This window comes from Neophocaena asiaeorientalis, unplaced genomic scaffold (assembly GCF_003031525.2).
Source record: "Neophocaena asiaeorientalis asiaeorientalis breed wild unplaced genomic scaffold, Neophocaena_asiaeorientalis_V1.1 scaffold150, whole genome shotgun sequence".
Lineage (NCBI taxonomy): Eukaryota > Metazoa > Chordata > Mammalia > Artiodactyla > Phocoenidae > Neophocaena > Neophocaena asiaeorientalis.
The window spans coordinates 18,403,180-18,419,526 of NW_020176571.1; the positions used below are offsets into that span (position 1 = coordinate 18,403,180).

The window sequence follows — 16,347 nt, forward strand, 5'->3', positions numbered from 1 at the left end:
AAAAAAAAAAAAAAAAAAAAAAAAAGCCAGAAGAGCCACAAATTATAGTGTCTCTTGCTTGCCTCTGAAACTCAGAAGTGACAGCCTCCGAACTCATGTTAAAAGAAGAGGCAGAGGGGACAAGAAGGGTAGATTTGCCCTCCATAAACATAAAGTCCAGGACTGCATTTCCACTCAGGTCATAACCAGACTTGCCAACCTTGCCTTTTAGCTTTCTGAAGATTATACGGGAAGCACATGTTGCTATCAATTGCTTGGCAAAATTATGAGAGCTTCAGAGAAGGCCCAACAGAATCAGTCTTTTTCATATTTATAATTATGTGTCTCAATCTTATATTGATTAGAAATCTGACAGTATTTTATAATTATGACATTGTTATAATTATGTATATAATAGTTATATAATATATATATAACTATATATGTTATAATTATAATTATCTGACAGTATTTATATGTGTATAATCTGCTTACGAAAGTTCATCTATAGTGCCTTCTGAACAGTGAGTATAGAACGAACAGAAGGACTTGTAGTATTTACACCAGTTACAGCTGTTTGGGGAGTTACTCTTAGTTAGCCACTTAGCTTATTTCTGCAAAATATTAAGGCAAAAAACACAACTTCAGAAAGGAAGAACTACATCTTTATCTGACCCAATTCCAAACCTTAACACTTGCATACCCTGAATATGAACATAGGACCCTAATTCCCCAAAATCTTTATATGGCAACAGTCATGAGGTGTACAGAACTTCTATCTCAGGAAATATTTTCTAACCTAAATTTTATACTGAAAGCATTTCTCTGTAACTTCAAGTCAGCATTAAAGGGATTACTCAGAAGTTTTACTTTGTCTCTAAACTACGTGGGCAATACAAAATGTAGACCTCTCAACACCTCTCTTTGGAGTATGAATGTCACACATAAACCAGCAATGAAATCTGGAAAGCTGTTTCTTTTTCCATAAATTGAACTCTATGATATAAAAACCATGAAATATTCTCTCTGTTTTCAAAGATATTGAATAGGAAAACAAATAAAGAATGTATTTTACTATTGAAAATAAAAGGACTTGTTATGTGAAGACGACAATGGCCTAGTATCCAGAAAAAAATACAAAGAATGTGTTGAATAGCAATTCTATGAGTGTATTCAATCATTTTGATAAATGGGTAAAATATATCTTAATCAGCTTAATAGCTGAATATATCATGACTATTGTAACATACTTTCTGCACAGTAGTAGATTCTACTTTAGTTCTAAAATTTCTAGAGAATCAGCATATTCACCGTGAATAACATCTTAACAACTTTGTTCAAAACATACTTCCTACTTAATCATTAAACTCTGCCATTTAATCAGTACTCATAAATTAAGTATCTATTATATGCTAGGTATCAGAACTACAAATGTGTATGTGCGTGTGTATGACTGTGCCTTTAAGGAGAAATACAGCACAAATTATAATACAGACCGTGAGAAAAGATATAAACAAGTACCATGGATAAAAGAATAATGCAGCAACCATTCTGCCTTGGGAAGTCAGTGAAAGCGTCTAAAAAGAAGCAATTTTGAACTCAGTCTCGTGGGAGAAACACAATTCACCAGGACTGTAAAATATGAAAAAGAGTTTTCCAGCTAGAAAGAATAAGTATGTCATTTGAGGTCACCTGGTATGTTTATGAACATATATGAAAATCTTTGCATGAATGAAGCACTGGGTCTATGGCGGGATGTGGCCAAAGAGGAGACAAAAGCCATATTTTGGTGCTGGTCTATATAGAGTTTCATGCTAAGATAGTTTTAGACTAAATCCTGTAGGCAACAAGGACATACACTAGTTTCCAAAGAGGGATAAATAATCCAACTCTCTTCTCAGGGAAATAAGTCTAGTGGAAGTTGAAAGGAAGACTGGAAAGAGGAGAGGCTGGAAGTTTGAGATCACAGAGGAGACTCTTCAACTGTTAGAGATGAAAAGCTGGTGGAATCAAGAAACTTTTGAGGCAGAAACAAACTTAGAAACCAATTAGATATATAGTAAGAGAAAATATCAGTGCTGATGTCACTAAAACTGAGTTAAATCATTTGTATACCAAGTGTATTAACTTCAAGAACAGTAGATCTTAGTCTTTTTTGGGCTACAGATTTACTTGAGAATCTGGTGAAAACCAAAACCCTACTCACATGTGTGCACCTACAGAATTCTCCAGTCATCTTCAGGAGATCCACAGACCAGAGTTAAGAACTTCTCTCCTAGATAAAGCTGCTTGAGGAAAGGAGCTGTGCCTTATACAAATCTATTTCCATAGTGCACAACAAAATACTTGGTACAAAGTAGGCAGTTCATAGGTTTCATTTAGTTAAACTGAATTCTCCATTACAAACTGAATGATTTCATTTCCACTAACACCCTGCATCACAGCATCCACTCATGCCAACTATAGTATGTAATTTAATATGCTTTTCTCATACCCATCCTTGAGTATTTAAGATAACTTCCCCTTTATCTTTCTGGTATTCTGCTAGTAATAATTATTTATATTCACTCCTTTAAATGTGTGTGTTTCTGTTTATAGCAGTAGTACAGGAAAACCAAACCAAGAAGCACGCTCCATAGGGTACTCCCTGAAAGAAGGCAATGGTCAAAATATTGAGAGGGAAAAAGCATGAGAACTGATGCAATGTCAAACGGGGAATGCGACCTCTCTACCCTGTTGAGCTGCATACTACCATTTCCCCCCTTTCTTTTCCTAGTTTAACCTTTGTGAGAGGAGGCGAAGAAGTTATATCACTGCACGTAACTAACATGAATTCACAGTAGAGGGAAAAAAAGGAGGAATTATGGATTTAATTTACCAAATAAGAGATGATCAGAAAATTAAATATGTGTGTACTCTTGTGAAGAGCTTATAATGTTTATAAGCATGGAATCCAAAGCCAGACTGCTTGGGTAAACCCTGGTTCTCCCACTTACTAGCTGTGACCTGAAGCAAACTATTTAACCTCACTGTGCCTCAGTTTCCTCCTCATCTGTAAAGTGGGATTAATGACAACACTTCATTGAACTATTGTGAAGGTTAAACGAGTAATATATGTCACGTGCTTGAAACAACACATCTGTAAAAGCGCTATGTAAGTGTTAGCGAAAACATTATTTTCGGTAAGAAAATTTTGGCGCACAGTCAAAAATACCCAGAGAAATTCTGACCTATGAGGCTTAAAATGTTGAATGGAAGTAGTTAAATCTAATGTGAATTATCAAAAAACAGTGTTTATTTCCCAGATATTAGAAGATAATCTGATTTTTCTTGCTGATTTAATTCCACATTGCATATGTAATGCAATGACATACACAAGTGGGCATATTTCAGGACCGAACATGTTTATGATGTGTAATAATTTCCTAGAGAAGGCCAAAAAAACAAACAAAACAAAAAAAAAATGAAGGATTTAACAGAATCAGAGCTGTTCTTAAAGGTATGAGGATGTGTGATGAAATATTTTTGTTGGTGTGATCTGGTTCAAATTAAGAGCACTGACCTCCTTGAAGTAGAAGGGCCACAAAAAATGTGACATCCACTCAAGAAGCCATGTTGAAAAGGCGAGGGTGGCTTTACTGGTACCTAAGTGCCCTGCTACCTTGCTGGCATGCTGAGTCTATGCATTTAAGTTCCAAAGAAGAACCTAAAGGCCTCATTTATTTGTTTGTGTGTCTGCTGTTTAAGGTTCAGCCAAAGATGCTATGCTGTCTTCTTCCCTCTCATCCATGAAACCACAGCTTCATAACCCTCTGCAGTGATCCAGACCCCAGGATGAAGGGCCAGATAAATTATCCTGAGCTCCAAATCCTAGAATAGGAGGTACCAGGGAATTACTGAATTATCAGAGCGACAGAGTGAATGACACTGAGTTAAAAATTAGTGCAGTAACGTTAGAAAAGTATTGTCTCTTTGAAACATATTCTTCTGTAATATTCCCAGTACTGTAAGAAACACTGGAATCCAATCTGGGCAAAGCAGAAATTGAAAAAGCACTGATTTATCACGGTGGAAATGTTCAAACTATGTTGCAGCTTTATCTGGAAAAATATTTTCCTAGAAATATTATGATACCTAACTTTCATGAGGACTAACTTTAAATGTGTTACTTTAACATTGTTCTTATATTATGTTTTTCCCCTAATTAAGTTGGGAGTGCCTCAAAAGCAGAATTCTTGAAAAACAAAATCAAAACAAAACAAAACAAAAATAGCCTATTTATACTCCCTACTGGAATCAATTTACTTATTAAGAATTTTAAGATGTTAGGAGTGAATCTTGTGTATGGCTATTAAGTAGATGGCAATTACAAAGCCTAGGACTGAAGCTAAACTACTAGAGGAGTAGACTGGTCACAAAGTGAGTGTAGGCACAATAGACCATGAGAAACCTACCATTGTATTGTGCTGAGAAGTGGGAGTCCTATGGCCACAAGTCTCTTGCGTCAGCAGAGAAACTGGCTGAAATTCCTCAGAGTGAGGCTTGTTGGGAAAACTCACATGCAAGGGAAGGTGAAAGGCTGGGAGCCCGTCACTCTCCTCTTCTTCCACTTTCTGTCTGCTTGTCACCATGGCTACCTCTCCATCTGCTTCCCCATACGGAGAGGCTGGTCGCTTGGAAGACATCCTGGAAGGAACAAAAGAGGAGAAAATAATGAAACCTCCACATAAATCCTTAATGCCGTTATTGTGTGGTTAGGGGCCATTGTAACAGAAATGCCTTTTTGTGCTGGCAGAGAGCAGGAAACCATCCAAATACCACTGCAAAGCACACGCAATCAGAAACAATGGCCAAGCAGGTAGCAACAGAACAGTGCTTGTTTGTTGTAAGAATAATACACTAATATAGCACTCTCTTGTATTCTGGCTTCTTAAACAAGAGAATTCACCTAAGAACACTGCATAATGAAAGACTGTTCCATTTTAAAGGAAAGAAAAATACCCATCTCATTTTACACTCTGATAGACCTTATTGAAGACAGGACATCTATGAATAGCAAATACTGTTGGCAGTTAAAAGAAGAGAAATAACTAAAATTTCTTTCATCAAAAAATAAAGTAAATGGATGGTTGCCATTATAATGATTTGCATTTTATTAAAAGTAAGATTATTATAAAATGTAGAAATATGTGTTATCAGCAAACCTCAGCTCACAAAACAAAAAGTTTGATATTTGTTTAAAGCTTATTAAGAACTGAATAAATTTTACAATCACTGTTAATTCTGAAACATTTGAGGATTTTTCTCTCTCACCTCCCCATCACCCAATTTTGGCATTTAGTTCTAATATAAAATTTGCAAGTAGTAAAAAAGGCAACAATATAAAACTATTTCAGTTTTATTTCCACAGTTCCATGAAATATTTAGATGGGGATTCTCAGATTTATTTATTCCTTAGAATAACTAAGTAAAAGAAAAAAATCAAATAAGGATGTTTTGTTTTGATGAGCTAATGCCTATAGGACAATGCACTTAGATAACTGAACAAAAATTAAATATTTTTTTGTACTTGAGTCTGGTTGAGAATGTTATCAGAGGTTAAAAAATAAGTGGCAAATACTTTTAGTTAAACATAAGAAATCCTTTTCATTAAAAGTTTTACATAGAAGCAGTACGGAGTTAAAATTTTTTATTTAAAAAAAAAAAAAACCTCTCTTGGATTTACAACTTGACCTGAACTTGAAAAAGCCCTAATTTTTGTTCAACAAACAAAGAGTGTTTACAGAATCATCCATTCGTACCCTAGACCAGTGGTATAGGAGGCAAGAAAGTTAACTGCCACATCACTTCCTTCATATATATCACTGATTTTTAAACTTAAAATGTACTACCAAAAAAGGGGCCTCTAATCACCATTGAATAATACTATTCTTAGTGTTAGACGTTTAAAAAGAAAAGGTATTCAAGGGCTGAATATATTCTATGAAGATATAATAGCACAGTAGAAAAAAATAAAGGGAATTAAAATACTGATTCTGCTACTTACTACATGTGAGACTTACTTTAATCTCTATATCAATTTACTCACCTTTAAAGTGAGATGTCATATCTACTTGTAATACTTTTTTGAGAAGGAACTGTTTCCATATGAAAAGTGACTTGTAGAGGAGCACTTTGCTAGGAGTAGACACTCAGTAAACAATAGCTGGTGTTTGTTTTACAAACTTTAAAACTACAGTGTGACCCACCCCCCTCAAAAACAGAGAAGACAAAAAAACCTCCAAAATAACAATGCAGATTGCCTTCTAAGACTTAAAACTGTAAAATCAACATGAAATACAGTCTCCCAATAGAGAAATGCTCCCTGGCCAGTCATACTTGACAGTAAACTGATCAAATGTATTAGCAAGTGTTAAAGAAAAAATGTTAATAGCAAGGGTCTTGATCAGCTGAATAACAGAGGAAAAGGAGGAAATGATAGTGGTTACCATGTAAGCACTGTTTAAAGGAGAAGCAGACTGGGCCAGCACATTTCAGGTATCTTTAGTTCTGATCTCATTACCAAGGTTTACTCCAAGTATACTCTAAGTATGTAGAAAGAGTAAGGGGCTGGAGTTAACAGACTTAGAAAAGTCTTAGTCTTGTTGGCGACACCGTATCTATCACCAAATTGATAGATTAAACTATACATAGTAACTCTTAACACTAGAGAGATTTAACTACCACTGTTTTGTTTCCACGCTCTCCAAGCGAACCTCTGATTCCCGTAAAGAGAATGGAGTAACAGAACAGACTTAAAATACGTAAGGTCTTTGAGAAGTGATCTATCAGATTAAATCAATAAAGAGACTTTTAATTATTTCTTGGTTTCACATGAAGCTTGACTACAAGGAGATCATTCATTTATTACATAAACCATAGTATTTAGGGTCTGTGTGGGCATTACTATTCTTGCTGGAATTAACAGTCTGGTATTTTGGAGCCTACCTCAGTCTTACGTATAATCAGTCTCTTAACGGTCTGAAAATTCCAGGCTACTATCCAGAGTCAGTTTCTGGGTTATCAAAGCAGAAAGCTAGATTAGCTGGCTTTTCCTAAGTTAATACAATTCTATGACTTTCAGAAGGCATGACCTTTTTGCTGACTTCTATTTCATTAACATCATTATTAATAATGATTATGAAAATTAAAAGTCTAAAAGTAGACATAAGGTATACAAGGTAGATAGTTAAGATATTGCTATTCTCAAGACTTCTAGTTCTTTCAATATCTAAATTATCTTTATATCCAACTGGATAAACAGTCTCTCCATTTACATATCACTCTATGAGAAAAAAGTATAAGGTCTAAAACACCATGAAGGAGGCATGGTGCCAAAAGGCAAATTGATCCTAAAATATTACATATTTCATCTTTATTTCAACTCCATTTTCAGAGACTTATAGAATGCTCTTAAATGTGTTGGACTTAAGAGTATTTTTATGCAGTTCAGGTAAAAGATTTCTTAAAGATTTTTTAAATTATTAGAATAAAAATGACTGTGGTTACAGTTCAGTAATAGGCTAGAAAATGAGAAAAAAGTAAAATACATAAATTATGTAAAGAGCTATCAATCTGTTGGTTGCATCATCTATGTCTAGTCTACCAAAGTTTGTCTACCAAAGGGTTTCATTTTGGATAGAAGAAAGTCTCAATTTAAAAAAAAGCATTAAGGAGGCACTGAAAATTTCCATGTATTGTCTGTGTGGGATATGTAGGGTTCCAATACCTGCAGCTTCCACTACACGTCTGTGCTACAGTCCAAGGACACCTTAGAACAACTTGAGTATCTAGGCTGAGCTATGCTCTTCTGTATTCGTTCAGAGATGATTTTTGTCATTCCTGTGGTAGGTGCTAGACCTACCAATGAACAAAACTCAGACTTCAAAGAACCTGACACGAGATTGACAAATACAATCTAGTGTGAAACTAACTTCTGGAGTTAGTTTATAACTATCACTATTATAGTTTATAATAGTAGTCTTTAACTCACTTTTTTGTGTGTGGACAAGAAAATCTTCTTGAAAGAACTGATGTCTAATTCCAGGACCAAAGGGAATCTTTAAATCATCAACAACCCTTTACTCACTACCTACTATGTGCAAGACTATTCTCTAATGGGAATAAAAAAGTGTAATTCAGGGTCTCTGCTTTAAAAGCTTATGAATGGGACTTCCCTGGTAGCGCAGTGGTTAAGAATCCACCTGCCAATGCAGGGGACATGGGTTTGAGCCCTGGTCCGGAAAGATCCCACATGCCGCAGAGCAACTAAGCCCATGTGCCACAACTACTGAGCCTGCGTGCCTAGAGCCCGTGCTCCACAACAAGAGAAGCCACCGCAGTGAGAAGCATGCTCACCGCAAGAAGAGTAGCCCCAGCTAGCCCCAACTAGAGAAAGTCCACGCGCAGCAACGAAGACCCAATGAAGCCAAAAAAATAATAAAATAAAATAAAATAAAAAGCTTATGAACTGTTTGTGAAAATTTTAAATAAAACGAGAAATAATGATGAAAGACAGTTCAGGTTAAGGGCCAAATGACATTATAATTAAGCACCCAAGGGCTTCATGAAGGCCAAAGCGTTGTGAAATGCTTCAGGGAATCACTGAACAGTTGGATTTTGAGGGAAAAGAAGGACAAACAGAAACCTTGGGATAAAATGGAGATGGAACCTTACGTAGGAAGTCATGATAAAAGAAAAGATGCAGAGATGGTTTTAGGATGTATAATATAAATTTAAGTTTCAAGCTTACTTAGGAAAAGGGGAGACACAGGAATATAGACTAAATCCCATTTCTAGTCTATAACATTCCTGGAGTTGCTGAGTTACATGAATGTAACAGATAAGAAAGAGACTCCCTTGTAAGGGGCGACTTGGTCTTACAAGGAGTCACTTTTCCTCCAGCTGTCCCTGGAGAAATCTGCACAACCAGGTCACTCTAGTCCATACGTGAAAGTAATTTTAAAACTACTGGAGTCCTTTGCTACTGGCTAAAGGCTGTGTAAATAGGATGTCCCCAACTGTATTCGGATATATATAGCAAACTTAGGGGCAGAGTAAATAAAAGACGTAATAAGACTGCAACAGAAATCTAAACCAGTGGTTTTCAACTTTGAATACACATTGGAACTATATGGAGAGGTTTAAAAAAATACTGCTGCCTGGGTCCCACTGCCAGACATTTCGATGTTATTGGTTTCAGAATGCACGCAGGGTATCAGAAATTTTTAAAGCTTCCAGGTGATTCTAATGCACAGTTAAGGTTGCAGACCCACTGTGCTAGTCAGAATAATGCCTCTCACCCAAGGTGTCCAAGTCCTAATCCCTGAAACCTGTGAATATGTTTCCTTATAAGGCAAAGGGACTTTGCAGCTATGATTAAGTTAAGGATCTTGGGATAAGGAGACGATCCTGGATATTCTGGGTGGACCAAAAGTAATCACAAAGATCCTTATAAGGGTGGGAGGCAGGAGGATCAGAGTGAGAGAGAGAGAGATTGGAAGATACCACGTGGCTGGCTTTGAAAATGGATGATGCGGTCGTGAGCCTCTTAGGAGGTAGAAAAGGTAATGAAACAAACTCCCCCCTAGAGCCTCTAGAAAGAATGAGCTTTGCCAACACCTTGAATGTAAGACTTCTAACCTCTAGAACTGTTAAGTGAAAACATCTGTATTGTTTAATGCACTAGACTTGTCATGATTTGTTACAACAGCAACAGGAGACTAATTCACCACTAACTTAAATATATTTCTTTCATACTTGGTATTTTCTCAATCTGAAGTCCTCCTACCCCATATATACACTTTCTTGTTCCCTCACTTCATTTAGTTTTCTGCTCCAACATCCTTTCTCAGCCTTTATCACCTGACATATTTAATTATTTTATTTCTTTGTTTATCTGTCTCTCCCACTATAAGATCCAGGAGGGCAGACTTTAGTTTTGTCCACAGCTACTTACCCAGGACTTACAATCCTTTCTGAAAATAGTAGTCTTTCAATCAGTATGTGCTTAATGAAAGCTACTAATTAAAACCAGCAACTCTCTTACTATTCTCTAACTGTAGATAGTTGTAAGATCTACTCTTACAGGACAAGTATGCTTAGAAAATGCTTTAATATTGTCAGAAAAAATAGGAAATCCAGCTCAGTGATAACACTATATTTCTTTTCAATAATTTCTATGTAAAGGAATTGGTAAACCTTGCTTAATCAGGTTTCTTAAGTACTTGTAAAAAAAATCCTACAGCTCTTTTTAAAATGTAATAAGTAAAAGACTATAAAAGTGAAGTAACTTTATAAAAAATGTTACAGAGTTAATTATTAATAGGTCCATTATTGAGGAATCATCTACTTACTGCCTTAAACTTAACTCTTGTCTGCTCAGGATATTTTCTTTGCTGCAATTATTCTGGAAAATGACAACATGCACAAGGTCAAAGAAATGTGTTATGTGGAACAAGCACAAAATGGAAGACTCAGAATGGGAACTGCTTTCTGTATATAATAGTTACCCTTTAAAGTTTCTGTATTTCTCTAAACATTTTAACCTTTGACTAGTTAATTCAGAGATAAAGTCCTAGGAAGCAGTGCCTTCTACTGGTTATTCTTTTGGAATGATAATATTGTTTCCTTTAAGGTTTGCAGTTATGCATAAAAAAATATAAAAAATACTTATCTCTAAAAAAACAAACTGAAATCCCAGGTAGTATACAAAGCCTTCCCTAACCACCATGGTTGAAGTGGCTTTTCCCCACCTCAAACTATATCATCAACTCTTGCTAGAGGCCACCTGAAAAAACTGAACATCAGTATATCCTATGACATTGATTCAATAGCTTATATTTTTTTCCTATCTTCTTATTAGTATCTAAAACTAGAACACAAGATTTTAACAAGTACAGGTCTGTTTTTGACCACTTCATGTGATTTTTCCGAGCTGAACATGTCTTTCCAAATTGTATTTTTTCCCTAAACAGTCTAATCCTCTATACTGAATGAATTACAATTAATTATATGGCAGCACAATTCCTAGCACATAGTTGGCACTCAATGTATTTTTATATGAGTAAATGAATGAATTGCCTGAGTGTCAGTTTTGTGTCAGGCAAGTTACCTTTGTGTTATGGAGGAAACAGGCAACTTAGATATGAAGAGCCTTCTGGTTTGCTTTTAAGGATGTACTGTAGAGATGGAAAGAGAAGACATATATATATCCACTCATTCACACATTCATTCATGGAAAAACATTTATTGAAAGATTATCAGGTGCTTATAGATAGAAATATAATTAAGAAATCCAGAAAGAATATTTTAATGTAAATGGCTTTTTATAAATATGAGTACTATGGGGGATAGATAATAGAGAGATAATGTCCTGCTTAAAATAATCAGAGAATGCTTCCTACATATCAGGAGAATTCAACAGGGCAATGAAGGATGGATCAGAATCAAATAGACACAGAGAAGAGAAGATTCCAGATAGGAGAAATGACATTAGCAAATTAAAGAAATTTATAGAATGATACAGGATAGTGAGTAGAATGGTTTGGCTCAAGCAGTAGATTCCAGGAGGAGTAAAAGCAGATAAGGATGGAAGGTAGGTACCAGACAATAGTGATTCTGGCTAAATCCTAACAATTGTGAATGGCTACACCAAATGTGAAATTGATACTGAAGGTATAAGGAAACTGGAGATGATTTCTGAGCTACACAGTAACATAATCAAAATTATATTTTAGGAAGAAAATCCCTCAGAAATTAGTAACTGATAGAAGTTTGAGGGTGGAAACCAGAGAAGGGGAATGAGTGGGTGAGATAACTCAAGGATAAACAGATTACTTGACTGTGTAATTTACAGAACAATACTGCTAATAAGAAAAATACATAAATTAGAAAGAAAGGTCAACTTGGAGACAAATATTAAATTCAGTTTTAGAAAAAAATCCTTGTTGATTGGAGGATTTTAAAAAGAAATAGCAGATAATCAGAAAACGCGGGACTTCTGTGGAAGTAACTCAGTGTAATCTTTTAAACACAGGTAGAAAGTTAACCAATAATTGTAATTATTTCTCATTGACTTCTTCCACAATGTTCTGATTCAGTATTTTTATTATTCTTGATTTATAGAAAAGAAAACTGAGTCATAAAGTGGTTAAATATCTTTTGTTACACTATTCGGTCTTTGCACTATAATAACAGCAGTTCAAGAACAGAACCGTCTCTCCAAGAGAAAAACAGAGAGAAAATAGAGAATTGGGAAGTGGGGGGGTGGAATCTGAATTTTGTAGTCCATCAAACTTTGGGAGACCAGTATATGAAAAGGACTGAGCACAGAAGACAGATAAAGAGAAGTCAAAGTGATATACAAAAAATGTAATTATTGTCTAAACGATTCTATAAAACTAAACATTCAGAATATGAACTTTAAAGATTCTGGACCATGACGTTTATTTAATTTATAACTTCCATTGGTTGCTCTCCTAAATACTCACTTTTAATATTCACCCCCTCATGTTAAATTTTAAGCATGGCAGAACACATTTCAAAAACAACTAAAATATTTGAAAGGATGCATCTTCTTTTACAAAAGAAAAATTACAAAATAAAATAAAAATTGGTAATCCTTCATATCCAAAGATTATACTACTTTTCTAGAAGTTATGTGCCACTAGTTTTTCTAGTAATAAAACTACTTGTTCAGAACATTTACATTTACTTGTCTGGTTGCTTTTGTAATTAAAGTTATTGTGAGAAGGTTAATCAAGATTAGGAATTAAACTCTACTGTTTTTCAAAGATTTTTTTCACAATAGAATGTTACCTATTCCACATGGGAAATCAACATAGACATTTAGCATGAATGGACAGGTTTTAATTCATATGAATGAAAATAACCAACACTCCTTTGTGACTTATAGATTTACACAAACTTAGCATATCATTTTATTAAAGAAAAAAATCAGTTTCATTATTTTTATCTATAAATCTCAACTATTATTATTTATATCTTATGGTTTATGCTTTCTTTTTCCCTCTTCCATGTTTTGATCATCTTCATTTTCCCACTAAGTTTAGAGTCAGCTGGGTGTTTACCCTGTGAATTCTATGTAAACTCTGTAACCAAGTCTGTCATATGTAATATTCAGAGGTCTTTTAGATAGAAAATTGATTTGTGGTAAACATGTAGTCTTTCAAGTGTTTACATTTTTCTTCTCTTTTCTATAAATTTTCTTTGCCATCAGTTTCTCTTATAGAACATGCCAATCTATACTCTCTATCCATTGATTCCCACATACAAAGACCACATTCATTATACTGTTTTTTAGAAGCATGAACAAGTTCATCAGGTCCTGGCATACACTATAAATGGAAGCAGAAACACAGATTTCATAGAAATATAAAAACAGACAACATAGGGTAATAAGTAAGACTAGATTCCCCTGTAATCTTTACTATATACATTTCACCAGAAACTTATTTCTACTAGTACTTACAAACACAATTTACCACAACATTGAAATCTAAAAACAAAAGCAATTTTTGAGCTATAGCTACTTAAGAATAAAGTTATTATTGTTTTGAAATATAATTTGAATTTACAGAAAATTTAATAAATGTTACAAAAGTTTAAACTGTACTTAAAACTGTGTTAATTAAAAATGTTGTAGTCACCAAGAACTTTCAAAGTGACCTTTACCAGGGCTGATCCCCATGTTTACCTTGTCATATGTTTGGTTTCTGAGATGCTCTCTTCACTGAGATCAAGTAGTTCCTTATGCTCTTCCCTTCTCTCTGATAAGAAGAGCACCACTCTGAACTGCTTCACCACCTTTCTGCCTTCTCTTTACTAGCATCCCTCTCTCACCGAATAGTTTTCCCCAGCCTTGTCCAGTCAGAGAAAGAGGAGAGGATAAGAAGAGAAAAAATGAAGAGGTAGAGAGTTTTCAGAGGAAAGTGTGGAAAAGGAAAAGGAAAAAGTATCAGAAATTAGAGAGAGAGAAGTAAAGACTCAGAAACAGAACTTAATTCTTGTCAATATCTGAAAGAAATGAGTTCCTCTTTATTAGTTGGACACAAGATATTTCAGAATTGAAATAAATGGACCTAAAGTATGCAATAAAACGAACTTTAAAATGTCCATTTGTTTTTGTATTCTAAATGGGAGAGACAAATACCGAAGGTAAACATTTAGAAACAGTTTATGATAGCAAAATTGCAGGCTACAATGATTCAGAATTCAAAATTTGATTCCTTTTCTACTTTCTTTTACTGTCTCACTAATTGTAATCACTACAAATTGACTCCAAAGTTAGACCACATGTTATTGGATGAAGATCGCAAGAAAATTTTCTAAATAAGAAGATTGCTTTATTATGAGTAACCTAATAGCTGGGCTCTAGAGCCAAAACTTACCTAAACAAATGTATCTGCCAGCTAAAACTTACCATTTTATGTTTTAATTTTAAAGTTAAGTGCCTACAACAAAAGTATTCCTGATAAATAAAAAGGTAGAAAGAGTATTAAATTTAATTAAACTCTATTCTAATCATTCTATAATGTTCTAATACTTAGAAAAAATAGAGTTCATTGTAAGTCTGATAAGACTGAAAGAAAACTGGTTAGGCAAACTTTTATGGCTCCAAGATACAGTCATTTTCATAAAGAGAAGAGCTAGTAAACGTTTTTACAGAACTCTATATTCTTTTCAAGAACAATTATCAAAACTTTTCTCATCATTTACAGCCCAAGAATATGGTAATAAGCATTTTTTACTTTAAAAAACCCTAACTTTGACTTGTTCAATAATTGCTAAAATTTAATTTCCTTATCTCAAAAACAGTAACACCTATACTTGAGTTATTAAACATTTGATCAGATTCTTTTTAATCACCAAATACACTACATTTCAGCCAATCTACTTGAAGAAAACGATAGAAATGGTTAAGACCTTTAAATGTTGAAGAGAAATTTCTTTTACATTGTAGGTAAAATGACCAAATTAATGAGTCTGGAAGAAAAAAAACATAAATACTAATCTGTTGTAAATTATTTAATTTGTGTATTGTTATACATATGTCATTAATCAGAAACAAGCAGAAAAATAATGTTTAACCTTCAGCTACCTACAAGTTAAAAATGTTAAAAGTCCTTGTGTTCTGATTATTTAAAAATTATTTGAAATAATCTGGCATTAAGATTTGTGGTTCTGAAACTTGTTATTATAGTTAGAGAGGCTATACTCTTTAAGGAAATAAAAAGCTTTTTTCCATTTGAGCATGGGTTTAGCTCTAAGTCCACAGGATGTGGAGGGATGATTTAAATTTTACATCAAAATTGTGACTGCACTAGACTTTTTTCCCCTTTCTCAAGGGAGGCATTGTTCTTGCCTTTCCATAACCAGGCGTGACAGCGCCAGACTGGAGTCACAAGGCTGGTCTCTGAGTCAGCGTGAAAGTGCTCACCTCCTGAGTTTCCCCAGATGCTCGGCTCCTTGTGAGTCTGAAAGCCGAGCACTGAGTAGCCACACGCTCCATTCCTGGGACAGATACAGGATTAAAGGGGAGAATCTAGGGATTAACAAAAGCTATCTCTTCCTATACACCTTGTAAAACTCTTTTATTAATAGTAAGAAGTAACAACAAAAAATGAGTACCATTTTTCTGAATCAAAAGTTGGGACAAATTGTCTAACAAGTAATTGTATGCTTTGAGTTAAAGAAATAAAGTCTAAAAAATCAGAAGCCTGTTGAAATTTTCTGAGACACATGGTTGCCACATGTATAAATTTCAGGTTATACTTAGTTGGATAGAATAGTGGAAGAATAATGTATGAGATGTATATCCATTCTCAAGATCTCTAAGAAGGTATCTTTAAAAGCTGTCTGTAGAATACCTGTGAAGGACAATCTTTTCTGCTATCAGAACAATTGCTAGTGAAACAGGGAGTAATTCAATTCCTATTGTTCTATCCTTGACCTTTTAGAGAAGTTTGAGAGGTGTCTTTGTGTGTGTGTGTGTGTGTGTGTGTGTGTGTGTGAGAGAGAGAGAGAGAGAGAGAGAGGGAGAAGAAGAAGAAGAAGAAGAAGAAGAAGAAGAAGAAGAAGAAGAAGAAGAAAGAGGAGGAAGAGAGAAAAGACATTTACTGTCAAATTACATATCAATGGGCCTTAATATTCCATCTTTTTTTACAGAACCTCTCTATTAAGGATTAGACAGGACCATTTTAATTTAACCATAATCATATGCTAACAACTTTCATTTACTATATAACTCAAAACTATTTGGTTGAAAGTTGTATGTATTTTGAAGGAAAAAATAAAGAAGTATAAACA

The 16,347-nt window shown here is 34.5% G+C and overlaps 1 protein-coding gene across 2 annotated transcripts in view; it reads right to left on the reverse strand.

Annotated features, from left to right (window-relative positions):
- Nucleotides 1-16,347, reverse strand: part of SOX5 (SRY-box transcription factor 5) — a 389,772-nt gene that overhangs the window by 331,387 nt on the left and 42,038 nt on the right. Inside the window, exon 2 of one of the 2 annotated variants that reach the window (XM_024733444.1) lies at nt 4,539-4,665. In XM_024733444.1, coding sequence (XP_024589212.1) covers nt 4,539-4,665 — 127 coding nt within the window. Of the gene's footprint in view, nt 1-4,433; nt 4,666-16,347 lie in introns of both variants that reach the window. The other variant, XM_024733445.1, reaches the window with a different exon arrangement.